The 24,621-nt window shown below is 45.2% G+C and overlaps 2 protein-coding genes across 3 annotated transcripts in view; both read right to left on the reverse strand.

Moving 5' to 3' along the window:
- gria2b (glutamate receptor, ionotropic, AMPA 2b) overlaps positions 1-2,514 on the reverse strand; it is a 28,074-nt gene extending 25,560 nt beyond the window's left edge. For both annotated transcript variants that reach the window (XM_068740214.1, XM_068740213.1), the window contains exons 1-2: positions 2,430-2,514; positions 2,197-2,337 (exon numbers count right to left, since the gene is read on the reverse strand). In XM_068740214.1, the coding sequence (XP_068596315.1) occupies positions 2,197-2,337; positions 2,430-2,514 (226 nt within the window). The remainder of the gene's footprint in view (positions 1-2,196; positions 2,338-2,429) is intronic.
- A 5,107-nt stretch (positions 2,515-7,621) lies between these two features.
- On the reverse strand, positions 7,622-21,850 carry glrbb (glycine receptor, beta b). The gene is made up of 9 exons (XM_068740212.1): positions 21,729-21,850; positions 19,654-19,760; positions 18,020-18,087; positions 15,643-15,869; positions 15,035-15,117; positions 14,486-14,626; positions 11,814-11,966; positions 10,046-10,338; positions 7,622-7,918 (listed from the first exon to the last, which is right to left on the reverse strand). Exons 1-9 carry the CDS (start codon positions 21,848-21,850, stop codon positions 7,622-7,624), a joined length of 1,491 nt encoding a protein of 496 aa, XP_068596313.1.
- Positions 21,851-24,621: the final 2,771 nt, after the last annotated feature.

The following is a 24,621-nucleotide window of genomic DNA, read 5'->3' on the forward strand; positions in this document are numbered from 1 at the left end:
GTAGCTGCCCGAGGTCGTTCACGCTCCGTGTGGCGTTCAAGTCCGTCATTTTAGGACTTTGCATAATAATTTAATTTGAAAGGCAAATATTAGAGAATGTAGCCGATTTCTACTTATTTACAAATACATTTTAAATAAATATACATATTTGACCACTTCTGGATATTTAGCTCCTGCGTTAACACATTTAAAATATATATTTAAGGGAATCAACGCAGCAGATTCTTAAATATAATCACTGGCCTGTGCAGTCAAGCCTTGGAAATACTCCACTTCCCATAATGCAGCTGCACAAAAACGCAGATGGTCCTCACTTAATGACGTACTCATTCAACGACGAATCAGAGTTACGACGGGCTTTCTGGAAATGTTCAGTGCGTGGGAAAGGAATCGCAGAATGCTCTGGCTGAGTGAGTTATGCCTGAGGACGTGTATGTACCGTATAAATGGACTCTACCTATGAAATATAAACATTTTAAACACAAAATGTTGGCCAAACAGGGTCTGGTTTAACAACGACGGGATGTAGCTGTCGTTACGCGAGGACCATCTGCATTGCACCAGGCCCTCCCTGATTGATCCAGCTTAGCATATGCTAAGCTAAACGTCAAAGACATGCCACACAATTGGCTCCTCGTGACATGCAAACCGACTCCCGTGTTCACATGTCCCACTATATTTATACAAACGTTTGGTGTTTCCAGGCACTCCAGTCATTAAACCATGTGACGTCTCAGAGGTGACTCCGTTCCTGGAACTACGGGGATGGGAATTGTTTGAAATGTATTGCTCTGGGTGGACAGCAAAGCAATATAACCACGCACACACACACACACACACACACCTACACACACACACTTACACACTCCATCAACAGTTATTGATGAAGGAATGCATCATCCTCCCTCCCTCCCTCTCTGAGTTCGCTGCTGCGTATTCAAAGTGGAGTGTAACATGTCTGTGGGCTGTCGATCACAGAAAAGGCCAGAACTTTATTTCATCAGTTGAAAAAGAAATTTGAATGGAAAAGAACAATATTATTATTTTTATTTTTTTAAATACAACCCTGTCATTTTTTTAAATCACACCCCGACCGCCATATGTGCATGTTGCACGTGGACAGGACCACCCCCCCCCCCCCCCCCCGTGATCTGTCGGACTCCGTGAGGCTCTCCAAAGCAGGAAGCTTTCAGATGGTAATGAAATCGATTGGACCGATGCGCACCAATCAAAAGCGTTTGATTTACGCGTAAGGGACTCTTGAGGGGAGTAGTCGCTTGGCAACTGCCTCATGAAATGTTCGCGGCTATGATGGTTAAAAAATAATGCAGTGACCCTTAGAACCCGTTCGCTGAAGAGACCAATCAGCATCGCGGCGCTTCGGGTTAAGCGAATGAGCATTTAACACTGTTTGTTAAAAAATGGCGAATGAAAAGCAAACACATCCCGCTTTGTTTGATCAAAGGCTCTCCTCCCCGCGGAACAGCCGAACTCATCATGGCTGTTAATGCGACTTGTGCCTATTTCAGGCTCATGTATCCGCTTTGATCCCATCGATCAGGCTCTACATGCGACGCTTTATGTAAATCTGTGCGGGCCTATACGCGGGACGCAGCAATGGATGAATGCCGAGAAAAGACGTGCCAGCGGAACACACTGCAAGAAATGTTCAGCTCAGCACATCTCGTTAAAAAAAAAAAAAAAAAACAGGATCCCTCAATTAACGCGACGAAATGGTTTTTGTTTTAAAGAATGATGGGATGGAGTCTCATCTTTGCGTTGATTCAAGGTTCGTTGAAATAAAACAGGCCTTTGTCTTTTGATGCATTTATAGGTTACGTAAAAAAAACTAAAATAGCCGTTTTAGAGTACGGCTGGATGAAAACAGCTATATGATCGATATTTTTTGCAGTGCAGTCTTATTTGAGCTCCGAATCTGAAGGAATGAAAATGAGTGACTGCGTTACTGTGGAAACCAACTTTCCCCCCTGCCTATAAAAGGCCTACCCATCCTCCTACCTTCGTAAGATCTCCCTTTAGAATATAGATTAAAGAGTTAACATTAACATTTTCATTTTCTCATTCATCCACACTCACTTCATGAAAAAAAAAAAAAAAAACCACAAGCACGGCATTCCACGGGCATCTGCGCGATTGGTCGTGTTTAAAATCACGGGGAATATATTTCATACTTACAGCAGTTGGTGACGGCGAAACTGTTTGCCACTTCCAGATTGTCAATGTGAGGCGTCAGTCTGAATTCCACGGTGCCAAACTGAACCATTCCTATCCGAAATGCGCTATACTCTTGATCCGCGCCCCTTGGAAATAGACCCCCTGAAACCGACACACCATTTTAATTAAACTGACACAACACCTCTCCCCAGAAACACATTCGTTGCGTGTTGCATTCTATACTGGATACCTACCGATTTGAACACTGGGCGAGCCTCCAAGCGCGCATCCCCATAAAACCAGAAGAACCGAAAAGGATAAATTCTCTATCTTTTCCATGTCCACAGAATATAGGTGTCCACATCCACTAAGGGGGGTGTCGGGGAGTCCTCGTTCTCTCCAGAGACGTTAGATCCGACACATATTGGAGACCTTCTGGGAAGAAAATGAAATAATCAGGAGCGCGAACGGCCGTTTTCTGCAGGTGCGCGGCTATAGCAGTGAAGGAATGGTCGCCTGCTATGTAGGTCTGCTGCCTCCTCTTCCTCCTCCTCCTCCTCCTCCTACAGTCGGCAGCTAGATACCTCCTCCTCCTCTGAACGCACAGGGACACTGCGCGTCTCCGCTCGGCTCCCCAGAGATCCTTTCAGCATCACACCCACTGCAAGTGAGGAATGTTAATGAGGAGGCGGACAGAGACGGAAAGAGCCGAGCGACGGACCACTGGGTGCCAAGAGCGCATGGAGTGGGCATAAAACCTCCTAATTACATAAGATAACGCGGCCACGTTTACGCGCGAGGACGTTGAACTGGACTGGAAATGCGCGCAGGACATTCGAGTCTTAGAGAAGCTACATTATATTATTATTGTGTCTAAAGGACCCAGGAACCTCCTCCCACTCCGTGTGAACTCCCCCCCCTAAACTCACCTACTTACGTCAGTTCCCTCATTCATCACTTTTCTATAACTGACGATGATTTGCAGGGATGAGGCCGGGCTGGATCCTTTCCCAGACTGGGTGGCGGGCAGGGAACACACATTTAACTCACCGTTTCTTGTATGTTCTTTTCAGGCGAGGGAGTAGCTATACCTCCACCAGAGCAAATCGTTGCTTATTTTTTAATGTTAAAGGCTAACATTTCGGGTGGCTGTCCCCATTTTCCATCCTGTAGGAATTACCACATAAGTGAAATCTCCTCTCTGACTCAGCTCTCTCACTGACTTCCAGCCTCTGCACACAAATCCAAAGCCAATCTGCAACATGGTCGTATAGTTGCCACTTTGAACAGGGTCAAATGGCGGAGCGCTGCCTCATAACCAGCAGGAGATAAATGACACGCCTGTCCCCTCGTTTTAAGGCGCTCACATCTCAGCCTGCGATGACAGATGTGTATTAATCATTGGACAGAAACCTAATGAGTGTCAGAGATGGAGCTGGAGGTGGTTGCAGCGCGAAGCAACGGCGTGCCAGGTTTCAGCACCACGGACAGCACATCAGATCCACATCCAAGAGGAGGATGTTGGTGTAATCCGGTTTGATTGCGTTGTTGTTATGAGCCAAACAAGACATGAATAAAAAAAAACATACTCATGTTAATATTCCTGCTAATTTTGCCAGAAGATAAAGCAGATTTATGAAATTCCCTCACTTATAGAAAGCGTCTGATCAACGAATCGGTTCCAGGTGGTCCCATCTCTGCTTTTCTTTGACTTAATAACCAAAGATTATTTTAGTTTTTGTGTGAAATTGATTAAGAATGTTTACATTTTTACCGTGACTTCTAATTTTGACTTCTTGGAAATTGGAAAGAAATATTCGAAAAATAATATTTAGAAGTTACAGACGTGGAAAATGTTGCATGCAGATGGCCAGATTTAAGGAATTGGCTTAAGTAGAAATGTGAATGATCATAATGATGGAGCATTATGAGGAGTTTTCAGGAGGGGAAATCGGGAACTCCTAATAAAATCCTCAACCCATTACTTTGAGCCAATTTACACGATGCAACCAATGGAAATGTCAAACATGCTAATGAAAACAGTCGCTCCTCCTGGAGAATCCGGTAAAAGTCAGTGCCCTTTTGAGAAATGCTACACAGGTTGGGAACGACCAAGAAGTCCTGCGTGACCGCTTTCCTCGTAGGCTTTTACATTTCTGCCATTTAGTTTGTGCTTTTATCTGGAGGGAAGTACAGAGGCCGGCATTTGTGTCTCACTCAAGGATCTTTTCAGCGCTGGATTTCTGAAATACAGAAAAATAAGCACTGGTTGTTATTATGAAGAAGTGACACATGACCTTTTAATGGTGTCTTTGCTGTCATTACTGAGGATAACTGGATAAATGCATATGTGGGGTATTCCTTTGAAAGCAAATTATGAGTTGAAAATGAAGCCGGATTACTTATTTCTTGCTTAAATGTTACTATTACACATTTTATAATTACCAGACCCTCAATAAGAGTCTCTCTCTCAGGTGAAACCGTTAGCCGCAGTGACTTCCAGGCATTTTCAGACGCAGTTTAAGTCTCCCATGCTGGAACAAACTCCTGGAGCGCAGATAAAAAGGAAACGGGCGAGGAACATCAGTGAAGCGTGTCTAAATACCGACGGTTCCTGGATGTTCCAACCAATGTTTTTGGAAACCAAATGCAACACACAAACATAACAATGTATAAATAAATACATCTTGGTATTTGGTGATTCTCCATTGGGTAGCAGCGGCTGATCAGGGAATTGGAGGCAGCAATGTGACTTCCAGCGGCTGCTGACATGACATGTCTCAGAGGCTGCCTTGAGTACACAGTGAAGAGGTGACGTGAATGCATAACGAGGCCTTCGGACTCACAGAAGTTGCTAAGCCAAGCATATTACTGCCACGAGAACGGATCTGGGGACTGAAAGCTGCAGGGATCCGTCCCAAGGTCGGACACTTTGACTGCATCAGCTAACGTTGTTGACGTTTAAGCTGCATTGATGCTACACTGAGATGTCTTAGTTTTAATCTATAAAGGAATGTTCCATTCTCAGATGAGCTAGGACTAATAAAAATAGTGAAAAGGCAGAAAAATATAAATGGTCACCTTCAGGCTTCTCAGACCTAAAACCTTCACTCTCCTCATCCTGTCTCTTTCTCTATTTTGGGCTGAACCAACTATAATGGTGGTACCCCGCTGCTCGCGTTTGGTGCGGTCCGGCCTGAGTCAAACTTCTCGTCACCTGACCTGAGATGACCTTCTCTACACTTTAAGGACAACAATTTGAGCTGTGCTAAAAATCATTATTGGTGCCCAGACATGTAGGGAAGGAATTGTGTGGTTGATCAGACATAACATTTTCTCAAACCGCCTTTTCACACGAGGAACATTCAGCCATCTTGTACTGAAATGTGCGAACGAAAAAAAAAAAAGAAAGATAAAGGAACTAATATTTAGTCAGCGTTTGTATTTAAGGCACAAACAAGGTTGAACAAATACAACGGTGATGTGTGAAAGCCTCGTTCACAGAAAAATAATCTCCCATAAACCCCGTGGCCTCTCCTCCCTCACTGCTTCTCTGCTAATCACGGCACGACAGTCATGACGGCTTTCTTGCTGGCCTGGGTAGCAGCCTGGTGAGAGGCCATGTTGGATTAGAACGTGCCCTGTGTGATATAGGTTACCGCACTGTGCTACTAGTAGGGTGCTGATGTGGGTGGGTGGAGTGTGCCCAGACACAGAAAGGAATGCATGAGTCACACCAGCAATGAGGTCGGTGTTTGACATCTACTGTCCTGGGTGGATTGTGGATTGTCTCCCAGCATCATACGTGATGTGGGAGGTAAAGAAAATAACTTCTAACACGTCCTAAATATCACCTCATATCTTATTAAGATTTGGAAGGTATTATTTTAATGCAAATTGTATCATTTTTACCCCCCCTCAAGAAGAAAAGCCTTTTTTGTCCACATTGCATTAAACAAATATCCATATGACCTGTAGGGGGCACTGTAATGCAGAATCACTCATTTGAGATTCAACCCGAGTTCCTTTGAGTCATCCTTTAAGACAAAATTATCCTTAGGAGTGTTTTTCCCATTATCTGTGAATATACATAAATATAAATGAGCTTCTCTCGATGAGTCATGTGTCATCTGCTGTTTCACTTTGACTCCCTCACATCTCAGCCAGGTGTTTAGCAGCAACAAAAAAAAATCTTTGTTACCATGGCAGCCGCAGAGAGAACAGTAATCTTGTTTTCTGATTTTGTGATCAAAAAAATACAAAAATTAAAAACTCAAATCCCACCAATGACAATTCCAGCCTCCTTTATGTGAGCGACCGCAGACCTCACAGATTTCATGTGAGAAGTCGTAGAAACAGCCTCCAGCATCCGAAACGCAGAAACATAAATAAAACCGCAAGGTGGAATCTGAATCCCACAAATCATAAAAATAAAAAAAGCAGAACAGAACATGTGTTAGCTTTTAATCAAAGTATGTGGTGAAAAGTCATTTGGTCATTTATTTTATTTAACCATTGTAAAGATCACAAACACACAGTCGTAGATCAACGGAGCAGCAACGGTGAGACAAAGTTTATCGAAAGGAAGTTATTTTTAGAATTCATGATTTCAATTGAAAATGTCCAACATTTGCTGATTCCGGTGCTTCGAGCAAATTCAAAGATAACGCTTTGGGCTCCGGAGGAAATCCTCCAGACTCGACTGTAAACAATGGAAATAAAAGCATATTAATCTGAATGAAAATAATAGCGGAAGCCTTACAGCTCACTGGTGACCCGTTTACTCATTTCACAGGTGGGAGGTGTTATATTTAAAGAAGTGGCAGTGGGGACAAGAACACGGCCTTTCACACATCCACGTTTCTCCTCGGGAGCAAATCACGAACATAAAATGTTCAATAAACGCTACATTTATTTATACATTTAGACTTCAACTTCGAACACATGCACATTTTCAACATGCAAGGTCATTACCATGGTACACTTGGCATTGAAGCTTAACTAAGACGCTTTAAAGAATTAAGCTTGGTGAAAGACTGCTAAAAAACAAACAAACTGAAACTGCTATTTACAAACGCTCTTTTATACTTATATATTTGTGCACCTTCTGCTTGCAATCTGTTTTTTTTTGTGGGAATTTGTTCACACCTCATTCATCAATAAATACAATAAATAAAGTATTTCAATACAAGATGCTTTAATATTCAGTTTAGATAAATAAAGATTCATTTATAGTCACTCCAATGTAGAAATGACGAAGGTTGGGTATTTTTAGATGAGGTAAATAGAATATCAATAATACCATGAAGCTTTATATTCTCTGTAGTCTCCTTGTTTGACTGAGTCATATTTCTCCATCTTAAATATTTTTTGTCTGTAATACTTTCTAAAATGATCTCATGGGAGGAAAGAGGAGGGTTGGTTACACAACATAATTTGAAGGTAATTACAAGTATATGGACCAGTAAATCACATTAAAGAAGAGGAAGGAGAAAGGGAAGAGGGCTCGGGCGTACAGGTCAACCCTTTTGGCAGCCGAGGGGATTACCGGTTTCGGAGGAGGGGGTTTCTTGCCCATCTTTGACTGGGATTTTCCGCCACCGATGCCGATATTGATTGCCTTCCCGTAGCAGTCAAAGTTCGACAGCTCAAAGTCTCGAGGGAGCGAGCCCACGATGCTGAAGTCATTGGTCCTCAGGTCTGATTTAGAGGTGCAAACCTTCTTGCAACGGGTCTCTGCCACCTGTGTGAAGAGAAACGCGAGGAAAAGCAGAATGCATTAGTGGATCCTGACGCTTCTCATTTCAAAATGCATGTGCAAATTCTGCAGAAAGCAAAGAGGATAGTTTAAAAGCACCACTGACGACCCCCTAAGCACACCAACATGGGAACACCGACTGGGAATACTGAGGTGTGGAGCTACACTAAACAGGTCTCGATCAGGGCAAAATGAAACCCTTGTCCGTATACTTTTGTCCCCTTTCTCTCTCTCGCTCTCCCCCCTGCCCCTGATCTGTTTTTCACTCTGTCCAACAGGAAAGAGTTTGAGAACTTTACTTCAAGTAAAACTGCTGCTTTTCTAAAAGGATAGAGGCAGGAGGTCAAGATGATTTTCCAGGTAGGGTCAAGGGTTAGAACAAATTGGACCGGATCTTTTCTTGATACTTTAGAATGGTGTGCTCCTCTTTGAAGAGGTTTGTTACAAAAGTGCTATTGTTGTAAAAAGAATTTAATTGTTGTAAAAAGACCAAACGAAAACTGTTTGGTCCTAAACTGTAGACAGAAGTCATGCAGACACAAGAAAACTTGGATTATTTCAATAGAAATAAAGGCAATCCTTCAAAGCCACAAATGAGTTTTACACTGCTCTCTCTAGCATGGTAGCATGGTCCTTCACACTGATTGGACAAGCAGTGTTTATAAGAATCAGCACAAGGATGCAGCTTAATGTCACCCCCCCCCCAAAAAAAAAAGAAAAAATCCCTTTCATCAATTCCCCTGAAGGCCTGTGGGTGAACAGGATCTAATCAGACTATGGATGCTTACTCACTAAAGTCATTAAGCTCATTAAAGCTTCATTATTTGTGATTTTGTTTCGACAAGAAAACCCATTAAACCTCAATGGAATAATGTAATCCTCTAAAACGTAACGTGGTCCGGACAAACCCAGAGGTAAATTAATTTCAATTAGATGCACAATTGGCAAACACGTTCCACATAGTGAGAAACCTGACGTGCACGTGAGCGCAGGACTGGAACTGACTGTTTCTACCTCGGTGCGTTTGAGACAACAGGAGATTTAATGACTGGATTTCCATTGTAGCTGCTGAGGCTTGATCTCTGCGCCCGAGGCTGTTGGATCTGGAATACGTGTTTTTGTCACTGTGCCGTCTTACTGAAGCTTCTTGTGAATCAGACACAAAAAAGCGCACAAAGTGCACTCGCACAAAAGCCCCAGAAATAAAAAGCCCATCACTCCATCATCGCAGTGTATGATTAACCCCTCGGAGACATAATTTATATACTTTGAAGCTGGAAATATACGATAAATATTAAAAAGTGCATCCATCTTTCTAGAGGTAGAGAGAGATCGAGAGAGAAAAGAAACGGCGACAGGTAGAGACAAGTAGAGCGATAGGCAGAGAAAGACAGAGAGAGAGATAAAGAGATAGACAGAGACAGAGATAGGTAGAGAGAGAGAGATCAATAGATATAATTATATACAGATAGGTAGAACGACATAGACGGTAGATAGAGAGACATAGATAGATCGTTATAGATAGATGGATGATACATAGATATGTAAAGAGAGACAGATAAAGAGCGATACATTAGAAGGAGATAAACAGTGATACAGATTGGTAAAGAGAGCTAGACAGAGTAGAGACACGAGTCACTGCAACACGAGATGAGTCAGACTTGTATGTGAAACCTGAGGCATGATTTTACCAAGCTCGGAGGAAAACAGAGGCGTGAATGCAGCAGGAATCGCCCACTCACAAATGTGCAGATTCATGTTCTAAATGCAGAGAAGCTAGAGCACCAACAATCACCTGGAATTCAACCGAATCAGCCAAATCAGCATCTATCTTGCTTAAATAAGCCAGAAATAGATCCGGGGCTCATTTTCTTGGCAACCCGAAGATCAATTTCAGCAATTGCTGCTTACTGTTCTTCAGGGATTGATCAAACTGCATTGCCAAAAAGAAAAAACAAGATTGTTCCTCCTCAAATTCTGAACAAATCCCTCATTGAATTCCTCCCAAAGACAAATTTAAAATCGGGTTCAAATGACCGACAACCCTGGAGTCAGATAAGAGAAGGCTATGAAATAAAAAACAACACAAGTCACGCAAGCAGCTCCACTGACATGCAAAGTGCTGACGTGAAGCGGCGTCCCCCCGGTCCCGTTGACGGTGTTGTTCCTGGCGGCGGGGCCCTTTCCGGCAGCCTTCTCCTTGGATGCTATTTTGGCCTTCTCTGCCTCAATACGCTTCGGGCTGTTCAGCATCACTTGAACCACGGCGTACTCCACCAGCGAGGCGAAGCCAAACAGCAGGCAAGCAATGAGCCAGATGTCGATGGCCTTGACGTACGACACTTTCGGCAGCTCCGAAGCCAAGGAGGTGCATTCAGAGGACAGGGATAGCACGGAGAGGATTCCTGGACAGGCGGGGGAGACAAGCGGCTAAATCAGGGGATGCTAAAAAAAATCAAATTTACCTTTTAGAATCCCTGTGATTTCATCCTTGTATTTTTTGTTTGTTTCTACTACTACAGGAGTTCAGGATTAAAATCCTTCCAGAATCAAGGTTGTACTTTTCTGTTTAAAGCATCAGGAGGCGTTCAGGGTCTACATCAATGCCTACATGTTCTGAAAACGGATTCACTGCACGTACTCCTGGGAAGGAGAATATTTTTCTCTTCAAATGACAAAAGACATGGGAAAAAAATAATTATTATTTTATGAAAAATAAACTCACATGAGCACGGAATTAAGTAAACCCATGGCCGTTCTTTAACCTCCTGCATTTGGACATTTCAAAGAGTTCAGACGGTCTCTAATTATAGTAATTATATTTCATTTTCATTTCTTAAGCCGTAATAGCGTGCAGCAATACAGGTTAGATATTCCCTTTCGGGCTGCAGCAGTAATTACAACAACTCTTTTGAGGGTATTAAAATAACAAATTAAGGTTTTCACTCCCCTTTTTCTGTATCATGACGCGGCTTTCGAGGGATAATAAATGACTTGATAGATTTAGCCTCCGCGCCTCATTATGGTCGCTCATCATTGTAAAGGGTTCAAGATTTTTAATCAACCTGATCCATCCTGACTGGAAACCAAGTGTTAGACAGAAAAACACCTGCGTGGAGCGATGCCTTAGAGTATAGTCCCGCACCTGGGTGTCGACTGACCTGCACCGATCCCATTTAGAGAGAAGCCAGAGGAGGCCTCCGCCAGGAGTTGGAGTGATGATGGGATGAAAGTGGAGATAAACAACTGGAGGGAGGACGGAGGAAAGGAGGCAGGATGACTGGAGAGGGGTAACAATGGAGTTTCTTATCCGTGCAGCCCGTGCACACACAGAGGCGCCGGCGTGATGCTGGATGGGACGGCGACATATTGGACACAGGTTGGATTATGGAGTGTGTGTGTGTGTGTGTGTGGGGGGGGGGGGGGGGGGGGGGGGGGGGCTAAGAAGTGGGATGGACCTTCTTCCAGAAACACACTGCGTCTAAAATTGTTAATGGTGTGCGTTAGTTCGGCCCATGCAGCGCTAACCTGCGTGTCTGGGAAAGGCAGGCAGGACGAAATCACACTGAGTAGGAACAAATGGAGGCCGCCGTCGTTTTCTTCCCCCGACATTTTTCAACAAATATGGAGAACTGATACGCCCATTTTATACCGTAGGCCGTAATCCGACTCCTTCTGGTAAAGTTTAAAAGGATCACACTGCAATCAAAAACCAGCCCGGCAGGTGTTCCTGTTCTGCTGACAAACCGACGCAGCCGACTGGAAACATCCGACGGTGTAATCTGGAGTCAAATCCCTGTCTTTATATGTAACCACATTGGCACCATTTCATATCATGATTATTGGTAAAAGATGGTGGAATTGATGAAATCATCTGTACCCAAAGGGACCCTGGCGGCGCTTGCGTCCGGGTTGATCCAGAAGGACAGCCAGGAGAGGACGACGATGAGCAGCGTGGGGGCGTAGACACCCATCATGTAGAAACCAACCTGTCGCCGCAGGGTGAAGATGACCTCCACGCAAGTGTAGTACCCTGAATGACAACGGAGGCAACGCTGGGATTTGATAACAATCATTTAATTGGCAGAACATAAACAAGTGTCAGGCATGAAGAACGGCGGGCATCAGTTATTGTGTTCCAGTTTAGCAGCTGGATTCATGCTGAAATGAAACCTGATACAAGCACGGTGCTCTTTTTAAATTAACTGGCTTCACGGTGAATTCATCTTGGAGTGTTGTTATTTTCGCCGAGTCGGAGAAACCGTCACGTTTGACTCCGAATTACGAGGTACTCGAGTAGACAACTTCCTGTTGCTTGTAATTGCAAGTGTGAACAACGCGACATGAATGCGGCGACGGCAGCGTCGGCAATTCAGGACCGAGAGATGCGAACGGGAGAGGATGATGCCCCAGAATTCACAAAGAGCAGGTGACTTCATCTATTAAATCTTGATTAGACTTTTAAAGGGAAAGAGAGGAGGTGGGGGTGGAGGGTTGTTTCGTCGAGTTCGGGATTTGCCGCCTATTTTTGTTCGACACAAAGCGAAGCACAGCTGCGTTCCACGCTAGCAATAGCAAAAGCACAAGAGAAGAAATTGAAAACGCCAATGGAGAGAAAGACTTAAACGTCATTTCGGCAAACGTTGTTAAAGCGGAGCCCTGCTCAAGGGCCCAGGAGCATGTTCGGACGATTGTTATTTCTAACAGCACCGCGTTCGTTTCCATTCATACACGATCAATTGGAACCGATCGATGTCTCCTGGAGATACGGCGCTCAATTGTTGGCTTTGAATCGCCGTGAAATACGCAGCGGTCCACGTGAGACTTCCCACAGCAGCGATGCCGGAGTGGCTGAAGTAATACTTAACAAGGGATCTCTGGGTGAGCTTGACACGGCACATAAAGGCTGCCTGTGGCTCGAACCAGTTGTACACAGAGGCGATCTTTGTGTCTGGCCGGGTTGCCATGGCGACCCATTAAAGCGGCTGACTCATTGCCGGCAGTGAGCTCTCTGAGGTCACACCAGCTCTGCTGGCGGATAGAAACGTTCCATTTTACTGCAGATGTCGCTTTGTGCTCCACGCTGGTCGACAAAAACACTGCAACAAACCAATGTTGTCTGCAGGTCCACTTCCACTGCCAAATCAGCTCTGAGTCAGCGAGGCATGGCCTTGGCAAGACCTCTGAAGACGTGCTGAAGAGTCTGACGTCAAAACGTTAGCAACGGAGATCTGGGGAGGGGGGGGGGGGGGACTTGAAGGCCAAATCAACAGCTCAAACGTGTCCTTTTCAGATGCATCAACCAGCGTTGGCCGTCCAACCGCTGCGGACCAGGATCAGCCAACAAACTCTGCAAGCGGCGAGTCACCGTAGCCATCACAGCTTCTAGCGCTGGAACTCTGAGGTCACAATGTTCCCTCCCAGCCCGATGATAGATGGGATCATCAAATCATTCACGCGCCAAATATGAAAGGGAATCAAGCATAATTACTAATTACACACCTGTGGTTTTCCTGCTAAGACAAGTCAAAGGATCTTATTGTCTCTGCTCTTTAGGCTTTGATGTGATCTCATATGCGTTCTGGCAACTTCAGTATGTGTGGAGGAGGAGCTGACAGTTAACACAGCTGTGAGACGCATTAAAAATCTCCACACCTGAATCGCTCATCAATTAATGTGATTTCCGTCGCCTTTGTGATCCCAAGACAGCATAAACACCTCGGTGAAAGGCTGCGTATCTCTGCAGGGCACAATTATCTGCAGTTCATCTGAGCAATGATGTTGACTATTGAAGTGTTACATTTCATTTCTTCGAACAAATGACAGCAGGAGGATTTATGTTATATTGATCTCTCTCTCTCGTCACACAACTTTTCAATCGGTCTCCGAAGAAGATGTTTCCGAAGCTCGCCGCTGTCTGGGTCTTGACCCGAAGAGATGTAATTTATCAATCAAGTGCATCTTAAAGATATCTCGCCTCGCAAAGTGAAATCAGTGAGATGAACGCAAAGATCCTTTTCACCAAGTTAATAACAATAACGAGGGCGGGCTAACGGGAGACGATGCTCGTCTGTCGTCTAAATTTAAAGTCAGACGGCTTTGAGCAAGAACTCCTCATTTCACAGGGAATAATAAATGAATGGATGAAAGCGAAGCCCAAAGATGAACGGAGTCGAAAACCTCGTTAAGTTGAAAGCCTTTGCAGCTGCTAAAAAAAAAAGAAAGGACGTGAAGAAGGAGTTTATTATTTGCAGCGAATTGGAGGTTTCTGGTTTGGCAAACAACAGCACTTCATAATTTGGAGAACATCACATCCGCTGTGGAGCAATTTGTCTCCATGGCAACCACTAGCAACCTGGACTGCTGTGCATTCCTATGCATAAATCGGCTGCTTAATGAACAACAACAAACACTGAGCATGCATTGTGTCTAGTTCAAAGCGTCTACACTGGTTATGTGTGTGATTGTTTTTGTTTTTACGATTGGATTATAAAATGTGGTCAGATTATAACTCAATCGCAGAAACACAGCAGACTCACGACAAGGTCTCACCTGTTCCTGAGTAGAATTTGGTGCAGTTCCCGTAGTCAATGTCTTCTTGTCTGATGTCAAACTGCGGCAGAGCGATTTCATCCATCTGCACCGGGTCTCCTGTCTGCCACATAAACTGCAGATCGTCTGTGGTGTAGCCGACTGCACGGAAACGTTTGCATCAAATGAGACGTTCCGCTGCCCATATGGATGCTCTCAATGGCAAGAGGCCATCAGCGAGTCCGCAAATGCACATTTAAACACACAGCACTGTTAAATGCAGATGTTTGCAAGTTAAGCAACGTCACAGAAACCACATTAGAAAAACAAGAAACATGTTCCCGACTCCACAGTAAAAACAAAAAACCATCAATTGAAATAAGTTGTTGAAAATGAGCGTAATACAAGAGATGATATATACAGTACTGGTATATATATTTCTTTCTCTCTCTCTAATGATTTTTCAAGTCTAAAGTAAATTCGGGCGTCACAGCGCAGACTATAAATCAAAAAGGATCAATTATTTAGCGCTGACGAGGTGGTTTGAGGGGAGATTCTTATTTTACTCACAGCTTTCAAGTTGCATTTTACACCTCTGTGTGTCCATCGGGAACAACGTCAGATCCAGCGGACAAGAAAGGGTGACGGACAACCTGAGGGGAGCGTTTCAGGTGGTTTTTATCATGCCCTTACATCTGATTATACTCACACACTACCTGTAGCCAACATTTATAACACTTTTTATCATTAATATTAGGAGATTGATGCTTATTCGTATAATTGGAATTAGCTTAAATCATTTTTCCTAGAATAATTCCATGATTCCCAAAAGAAAAATTACGGTGTGTACAATTTCCATCCATCCATCCGGGTCACGGGTGTTGCTGGAGCCAATCCCAGCTTGCGATGCTCGAGAGGCCATAGGTACACTCCGAATGTGTCGCCAGACAACCACTCACACACACACTAATAACTTTTCTCAATTATCGATCATTCCACCTAAATTGCATGTTTTTGGAGGTGGGAGGAAACCGGAGAACCCGGAGAAAACCAACAAGGACACGGGAGAACATGCAAACTCTGTAGATATGGGATTCAAACCGGCTACCTTCTTGCCACCAAAGTACAATTTAAAATATAAATATAAAAAACAATTGTAACTTAAATAAATGAACGACCTCATGCTGATGAGGACGTCTCCGTTCCGGAAAATGAAGAGGAGGATGTTCTCCTGGGTGACGTCGTGGAAGTTGGCGCTCTTCTCGTTGGCGAAGAACAGGTCAGGCTTCCAGAGACATTTGAACATCTTGGGATCGACGGTCAGGGAATCGGACTTGAAGTCCTGCGGCAGCTTCAGCCTGGGATCGTTCCATCGCTGCCGCAGGAAGATGTTGACCCTGTAATCCTGTCGGCCGCGTGGACAAAGACCATCACGAGGGGAAAAACTGCATAACGCTTATTTTACATTTATCTCATCAACAGGAAGCATTTCCTACATTTACAGTGACGTTTGACACGGCAAGCGCCTCGTTAGGGAGCCCATTAGTGAAATGTTTGCCTTCCAGTTGATGGGAAGCAAGGCTTTCGGATGTTTTCTTGTCTGCTTTCATGGCCTCAAGCCGTTGGGACCAGGTGCTTAGGAAGGACAATTAATGTTGAGCGTGAAGACTGATGACATGTCAAGTAAAGACATCAAAAAGCGAGCTGTACGTGTGTGTGTGTGTGTGTGTGTGTGTGTGTGGTGGTGGTTAAGAAAGTAATTTCCAGCTTTCATCCCTTCATTGTTCCCTTTATTTTCACAACATCATATCTCTTTATTTCCAGCTCCTGTAAAGCCTGCTGAGAGACAACGCGTGTCATCGCTTCGTGCGCGCCGCTGTTTCATTATTAAACATGATGTCATGTTTATGGGAACACAATGAGCCGAAGGCCTTTCCTTTTGTTCAAATCGGAAGCACGGCCCGTAATGAGCCGAGAAAGTGCTTTATTTTCCAGCAAACATTTTTCGGCGGCAGCGCAGTGGCTAAACCGTTAGCATCTCCTCTTGAAAAGCAGGCTGTCTTTTCTGTACAGCCTAATCTTGGGATCCCATGCCCTACCGGTGCTCAGGGTAGCAGCAGCTGGCTCTTCCTGTGCCGAGTCTTACACCTTTACGTTTATGGAAACCAGACAAAGAAACGAAGCTCCTCCTCTCTGCAAAGCTGCCGGTGTTGCTTTCTTTTGATTCGGGAGAGACACGACAAAACCGGTTGCAAAAAAAGGCAAAGCTTCATGCGACTACAGTTGTATCTGTCATCTTTCCTTCTGACGGATGCCATCGTAAAGCTTGTGTTCGGTCAGAGGGAGCTGGAAATCATAAAAGAGGGTTTCCTGAAGCAGCAGATACCCCCCCAGAGTGATGGATTGAGGGGGGGAGAGGGGTGACCAGTTGTCTCTTTTGTCTTCTCCTGGGTTTGTTGTGATCCTATACCTTACTTCTTTTTCCTGACAGATTTTCATTCCCCGCCCGGGGGGGGGGGGGGGGGGCAATGGAGAAGACAGATTTTTTTCATTTTGCATCTTCGTTCCTCTCATCTCTTTACTTCCTCTCATCGTCCTCCGCTCCTTCAACATCTCGTCTTTCATTCTTGGCCATTTCTCTTTCACCCTCTGCTGTCTGATCTCCGCTGCCTTCTTTTGATCTGTTTTCTCATTTTCTCTTGTCTCTTCTTTGTGCCCTCCCTTATTCTAACTTCCCTCCCAATGCCACGTGTGTTCTGTGACTTTAAAGCATTTTTCTTTGTCCTCTTTCAACATGATTCAGCCTAAGTGATCTGTAATTGGTTCTGGTGTGAAGCGCTCCGCGGGACAATTTTATAACGGAACACTCTCTGTTCTGCGGCCAAAAGAAATATTTCCAGAGTACATTTCCATGAAGCTCAAATTCCAAGACATCGGATCCGAGCCTTTGCTCGGAGTGTCATTCCTCATGCGCTGAAGTAGGAGAGCATTTATCACCGTGCTGGACTGAGATGCTGTATACGTGCAGGAGGGTTGTGGGTTGAAATCCTTTGTTCTCACTCACATGTTTGGTTTTGTATTTGGGATTCACAAATGGATGTTAGCTCAGCTGTTTCGGTTTCATCCTCAGAGCCGTTTCTGACGGAGCTGTTTGAGACAGAAACGACGGACGCTGTCCTGCAGCATCTGTTTGCTATTTTGACCAAAGGCTGTCACAGATATTTCATATAAGTGTCTTGGAACTGCGTTAACTTGTGGAAAAAGGGTATAATATGTGACCTTTAACTTGAGTGATTAAGTCATGCCGTCCTTGAGTTTAATCCTTCTAACGGCAATCAAACCCTCAGATTAACGAGGCATGAGACACGAGTGTTCATAATGAGTCACTGCTAAATGTTCTGATTCCCCCTAGAACACGCGCTCATGCATTCTTCCATCCCTTATGGGTTGTCAGCAGCTTTCTGCTGTGATCCACTGCCCCCCCCCCCCCCTAATTGGCGAACGTGTTGATTATCAATACCACGAGGTGGAATTCGGAATGAAGTGAATTCCTACCATTGTCGTTTCTTGTATGGAGCCAAAACTGTTGATGAAAATATTCACTTTGTCTTCCACTGGAATGCCTGGATTTAGAAAGAGAAACAAAGACGCGATGAAGCCGAGGAGGAGGATGCACCGCTGTGGTCGTGTTCCACTAAGTGTCAGCATTATTTGGTGATTAAGTTGTGCGACTGATGAGGATTTGCGAAGCATTTTTTCCGAGCTATAAAAATTGCCCTCCCGTCCCCTGCTAAGCTGTAAGCTGTAAACACATCGACTGAAACCTCTCTCCACTGTGGCTCTCGCACAAACTAATAAAGCCCATAATGAATGCCGACTGCTCACTGGGCTCCCAATAAATGGCTTCCTTTGAGGTCGGGATTGTCACCACGGTGAATTCTCTCAAAATAGAAATGCTAAATTAATATGCATACCTTCTGTGCTTTAATGCAACCGAGCAAACCGACTCGTTTTCAAGAATGGCTTTTCGACGTCGGCTGCATTGGGCTGTAAAATCTGCTCGCCGGTTTTACAGGCCGGGGGCAGCCTCGTGTACCAAGCGCAGTTTAGGATGTAATTTGGGAGTTTATGGCATGGGCGTTAAAGGACGAGGAGCTGGAATCAGGAGCCGATGTTGAGCCGTTGGATTAGTCACAGGCTTTTGGAGCTCAGCAAACATCAAGCAGTGAGTCATAGATTCAGCCGCCAAATGCCAGAGGATGGAAACCAATGATCTACCTGAGGACCGTCAAGCAGATACGGAGGAGGCTGATCAATTTAGTGTTATTACCCCCGCCGAGGAGGGGGTTATGAGATTGCTGCCGTTTGTGTGTCCGTCCGTTAGCAAGATAACTCAAAAGGTTACGGACGGATCTTGCTGAGAATTCCCAGGAAATGTTGGGAATGTTACCAGGAACAGATGATTACATTTTGGTGACAATCCAGAATAGATCCTTCTGATTCTGGAGCAGCTTGAGATTTTTGGCTTCAAAATGAGTTCCTCAGTATCTCGGTTGATTATTGACCGATGTTTATGGAATTTGACACAGTCATGTAGGGTGGGGGCCTCTAACTCACGACCGAATTTCATCTGGATCAGATCCAGAATGACTTGAGGAAAAAAATATTACATTTTAACATTAAAAGCCCATTTATTCAGAAATCAGTTAAAAACTCACATCAACTCTGATTCACTTTGACTTTTCGTGGTTGGTGTATAAAGATACCAAGAACAATTAAGAACATTTTGATGATGATCCAGATCACCATGTGGACAGTGTAAATCCAATTATGAGGGGAATGAGCTGCTTGGCGGAGGTCTGTGCTCTCTGAGTGCTTTTCTAGATTCTCTGTCTTTTTCGGGTCTGAGGCCTTGCTCTCCCTACGGCGCCACATTGGACACTAAGACAAGATAAATCGGTAGTCCACGGCAAGGATGGATGGATAGATGGATATTTTGCAGGCTCATCCACGACACATCATTTATTTTCTTTAATGTCTCTGGGCTCTATCCTGGGCCGGCTTTACAGGATAAATGTGGAGCTACAGAGCCGAAGAAGACTCATTCCTTAAATTAGCATGGCTAGCATTTGCTGCAGAAATGTCAATTACAAATAGGCAGAAACAGATGAAGAGGATAAGGGAATTACCTTTGAAGTTGGGCCTTATTCTGGGATCATAGGTGATCAGTAACCTGTTCAAGATGTTACTGGTTGAATTTGCAGGGACTCTAGCCAGATCCTCGGATGACAGCTGTCTGTAAACAAAGGAGACGGAGAGGGAAACTTTGGCACGATTACACCAGCAGGTCAAATTCCCGGCGAATGAATAGCACGGCTGCGGGGCTCACCCGGCTCCGTGCTCTGTACGCTTTTGATTGAACTGTAACAGAGAGAGCTACCCGCTCAGGATGAAAATAAGCTCCCAGGATTATTTAGTATTGTCAGACATCCATCCACCCAGTTTCCTTACCGCTTTATCCGTAATCGGGTCGCGGGTCATGCTGGAGCCGAGAGGCGAGGTCCATCCTAGACATGACGCCAGTTCATCGCAGGGCCACACATAGGCAGACAATCATTCATGCACACGCTCACACAATTTAGCTTAGCCAGTTTACCGAAGATGCATGTTTCTTGGCGGTGGAGGGAAGGCGGAGCGAGCCCCACGCAGACACGGGGAGGACGTCCAAACTCCTCACAGAAAGGCCCCAAGTTGGATTTGAACCTGCAACAGCGCTAACACTGCGCCACTGTGCTGGCCGGTAGCAAATTAGCAAGTAAATATTTATTTTTTTCTGTTCCGTTATTCTCAATTTGTTTTTCCAACTTTAGAATGGATATCTGGAATGTATCCAGATCCATTCCAGATATCCAGATAGCATCTAACACTGCTTGCACGGCAACAACACATTAAAATAACATGGAAAGGTGAGACCAGATTGTGTCAAGAGATCTGATTTGATGCACAAACAAAGCGTCTTTCATCAAACGGTGAAATCATCATCTAACCAAATTTCATTTGAACTGTAAACAATTAGAACTAATTTTCTGTGTTCAGTCGTCTGTATTTTAACCTGAGGCAACATTTTCCCCACAAAAAAAAAAGAAAAAAAAAGAATTCGTATAGCAGGAGACAAACATTAGTCTACTGGAAATCACCGCTGCGGCGTGTGTTGACGTTCAAAGATTGTCCGCCAAACGTATTTATTTTCTGAGACTGACTGTAAAAACGACGGCACAAGGTGAGTGAAAGGGGAGAACAGGCTCTGGCAGGAAAGGAAAGAGAAGAAGAAAGCCTCCTTGTGGGTGGCAAAGAATTTCCCCTTCTCCGAGCACTTTGCATATCATTATATAAACCTTATCATGCGCTGAGAAGAGTTAAAGTGCTCTGCAGGAATGCCGCTCAGTTTGTGTATGTTTTGCTGTTCCTCTGATCAAAGTGAAAAACATAATTCCCATCCACGAACCCCCCCCACCCCACCCCACCCCACACTCCCTCTCTCTCTGTCGTTTAACAGACTCTTCTGACAACCTCAAGCACAACGGCTAAACTGGAACCAAGTGCTCCCCTCGATGCACTGAAGCATCTGCAGCACTTAGCACCAAATATGTCATAAAGCTCACGCGCGCCAATACAGGGCTACATCAAACGCTCTCTCATTTCAGGAAGTTTCGCTGTTTCTTTCTTCTTCTTCTTTGACCATTTAAGGACGTGGGGGGTGCAGCTCTTCACCGCAGAAAGACAATCCACTGTAAAAATAAATGCAAAAAGAAATAAGCTGCTATTTAGAATTATTTTGCAGTTGCATTCAACGTAGGCAGAACGGTGGTGCAGTTGCCCCCAGAGGAAGGAGGTCAGAGGTTCGAATCCAACTCGGGGGGGCTTTCTGAGATGAGTTTGTATGTTCTCCCCGTGTCTGCGTGGGTTTTCTGGCTTCCTCCCACGAAAGAAAGAAGGAAAGAAACACTCTGATGCTTTAAGGAAATGTTTACGTTGTTTTTCAGAGTGAATAAAAGTCAGGTCTAATCTGTGTCTTGCAAAACAAACAACAAATAAATGATTTCACCTTAAAATCAGGTCATTTTTTGAGAGTAGTCCAGTTAAATCTTTGGGGCACATCGTGATTCAGATTCAAATTCAGACAAGGTGAATTTAGCAGCAACACACTGGGTAGTAGAAAGGCAGCGCCTCCCGTTAGCACGCCGTGGACTTCTCCCATACTCACGATGGACAGTAGACCTGCTTCCCTTTTTTCTTTCCCCTCTTTGTTCCCTTGTCTTTGGCAGATCCTCCCTCTAGACAAAGAAAGAGGACCAGGAGGACGATTCCGAGCTTCTTGCCGCTCATTCTGAGTCGCATCTGTGGAGGGAAATGAAAATCGGTAACCTGAGAGAGATGCTTTTCTCACCACATGATAACAGAATCTCATTTCCCGGTGACACGACTTTTATCAATCTGGTGAACTTTGTGACTTTGTCCCTCTGCATTTATTTCACGTGCGGCGATTGTCTGACATGTAAATTAATCAATCCGACGCGGGTTTAATCAAGCAGTGCAAGTTCAAGCCTGAATCCAATCAGCGGCGTATAATGCGGCTGAATAATACAGTCGACCTCTAGCAGGCTGAAACAAACAGCACTTGGAATGACCTCTACCTCCGCCAAGAGCATGCAGAGGAGCGACGCACATTTAAATCCACATTGCTACACAAAATAAGTGTATTTTCACATTCCTTAATGGGAGCCATTAATCAGGTGGCAGTCATTGGACGATTCATTTCCCATCTGGGAAAGGATGAGCTATTATTGCCCAGCCTCTTCCCCATCACAGTCACATATCGTCTAGACGGCGGCGCCATTGTTCTCTTCCCCGCCGCCACGGCCCAGTGACTCTCCGGCTGCTCTGTGCACATTGATCATCATCTCCTCCACTGGAAGCTGCTTCCAGCACTCCATTCAGAGTCGTTTGTCTCTGAGGAAACATCTCGGGGGGGGGCAAGTCCGGCGTGACCCACGGGTATCAGGCCAAAACACCGGCGGTGATTGATGAGTGATATTTAACTCGGCATCCACCTACATTTCTGGGAAACCTCTTCTCGCTATTCCGGTCTTTCCTCTGGCGTTTCTCTGCCTGAAGCTTCCGTCTGTGACCATCCAGCTGGGAGGATGGCATCAAACTGGAGGAATTATTGCACGGCAGAACTACAGAGCGAACCCAAAGACCCAACTCGGCCCGCTGAACACAGACGGCGACGTTTCTTCCGCCCAGGCGCTTCCGTTTGTCTCATAAATTCATCCTGATGGTTTAAATGCGTTTCTCGGCTCAAGTGGAGTTTTACAAACAGACAACCGGCATGGATCAGAACAGGAATGGAGAGAGTTGTAATGCTTGTGTGCAGTTTGAAGCATCCGGGTAAAAAGGTTGTTTTTTTTACAGTGCACCATGGGATTCATGCACAGCTTTCTTATTTTGTATAAGATTGCATACTTTTGTGAAAACCACGCCCTTCACTCACACCTAGGTATTCCTAAAGGGGTCCGTGAACTGACCTTGGCGGCGCCCGTGCCAACGCTGTCCCGCTTTGCCCTTGCTGTGTTTTATTACTGACGGCGAACTGAAGGCGGTGACTCAAGCAGCCTCGTATGATCAGGCCCACGGGTCAACGGTCCGTAAGCAAGTCTGCCCCCCCTTCAAGTGGTGCCTTTTTTAAATTATGGGCCACAGAAATCCAGCTTTATGGCTATAATAATAATTATAAGAAGGTGAAAATGTTCAGGTAAATGAGGGACAAATGCAAATGGTGACTCGGTGAAGCTGAATGTGAAGTCTGGGTACAAATCCAACCCTTTCTACCCCCCCCCCCCCCCCCCCCCCAAACTCAGCTGGGATAGAGGCCAAGCTTCCAAAGGAGAATCAGCAGCAGCATCATATGAAGCGTTCCATGTTTCCTCTTTACTGGAATGCAACAATGTCCTCATCTTATTGCTTTCAATCCAGAGCCGGCCTGTCTCCTGGTGATCAATACGTGCTACAGCGATTGGCAACCGACGCAAACAACCGACACGCCACCAGCGCGCACGCAACCTGTGGCTGCGCCTCGAGTCTGAGAGGAAACTCGCCAAAGAAGCGGAGCTCTGACCAAAAAGCAAGAACAAAAACAAGGCGCAAACGGGGCGGAAAGGAGACGACAACGACGACCACCATGACAGGGGGGGGGGGGGGGGGCGATAAGCCAACACACATGCGCTCGGTCATACGATGACATTTGACGTAAACGCGCGTTCCGATCTCACCCCCCACGTCGCGCCTTCGCATTCCCACTCACCTCCCGGGAGCGCCCGTCAGCTCCTTGGAGAACTCGACCCCCCCCCCCCCCCCCGTACAGCTGATCGAACGCGTCCTCGTTAGCAGAGCCGTCCAGAGCCGTCGCTGGGTTTCTGTTCCATCGCCGCTCTCCTCGCCGAAGCAATTTGTTGAACGGGGAGTGCGGAGTGGGGGGGGGGGGAGAAAAAAAAAAGTTACATCTCGGCAAATTGCCAATTTTTCTTTTTCTTTACTTGTTATTCTGTCTGAAGCGCTGCTGCCCTTTCGCCGCGGCTCGGGATGCTCAAGATGGAGGCTTGCGTGTACCTGTCATGCAACATGCGCAGTAGCGGCTGCACGGAGCCGGAGCGCAGCGTCGGTCCTCCCATCAGCACCACGGACAGCCCCCCGACATCCACAGACGCTGCTGCTCAACGACGGGACGTGACGTGAATGAGCGCTCTCCTTCACGTGATGGACGCAAACGTCTCACGATTTATGGTCACGTCGGTGTGGCTTTTATCGACAGATGGATGGAGTAGTGAACACTGCATGTCTGGATGATAAAGGATGCATTTAAGGGATAACATATTTAAATGCTCCGTAAGTGATTGTGATAAATTCTGTTCTATTATTACTTTTAGAACAGAATCGCTCTTACATTGATAATTTACGCCTTTTTAAATTTAGCAGATTATTTTCACGTGCGAATGCGGAAATAAAGAAATAATAAAATGTAATTTGATTTGAAGATAATGCAATGGAATGAAAAATTACAAATGCATTTCCAGAATTGCATTGGTCAGGTTGCCTCA

The sequence above is a fragment of the Brachionichthys hirsutus genome, chromosome 6, assembly GCF_040956055.1.
Source record: "Brachionichthys hirsutus isolate HB-005 chromosome 6, CSIRO-AGI_Bhir_v1, whole genome shotgun sequence".
Classification (NCBI taxonomy): domain Eukaryota; kingdom Metazoa; phylum Chordata; class Actinopteri; order Lophiiformes; family Brachionichthyidae; genus Brachionichthys; species Brachionichthys hirsutus.

Coding starts and splice junctions, on each gene's coding strand:
- glrbb (XM_068740212.1), bottom strand. CDS start 21,850: ATGAGCGGCAAGAAGCTCGGAATCGTCCTCCTGGTCCTCTTTCTTTGT. Junction 19,761..21,728: donor AAGCAGGTCTACTGTCCATC/GTGAGTATGGGA, acceptor CTTTGTTTACAG/ACAGCTGTCATCCGAGGATC. Junction 15,870..18,019: donor CCATACAAGAAACGACAATG/GTAGGAATTCAC, acceptor CGCGGCCGACAG/GATTACAGGGTCAACATCTT.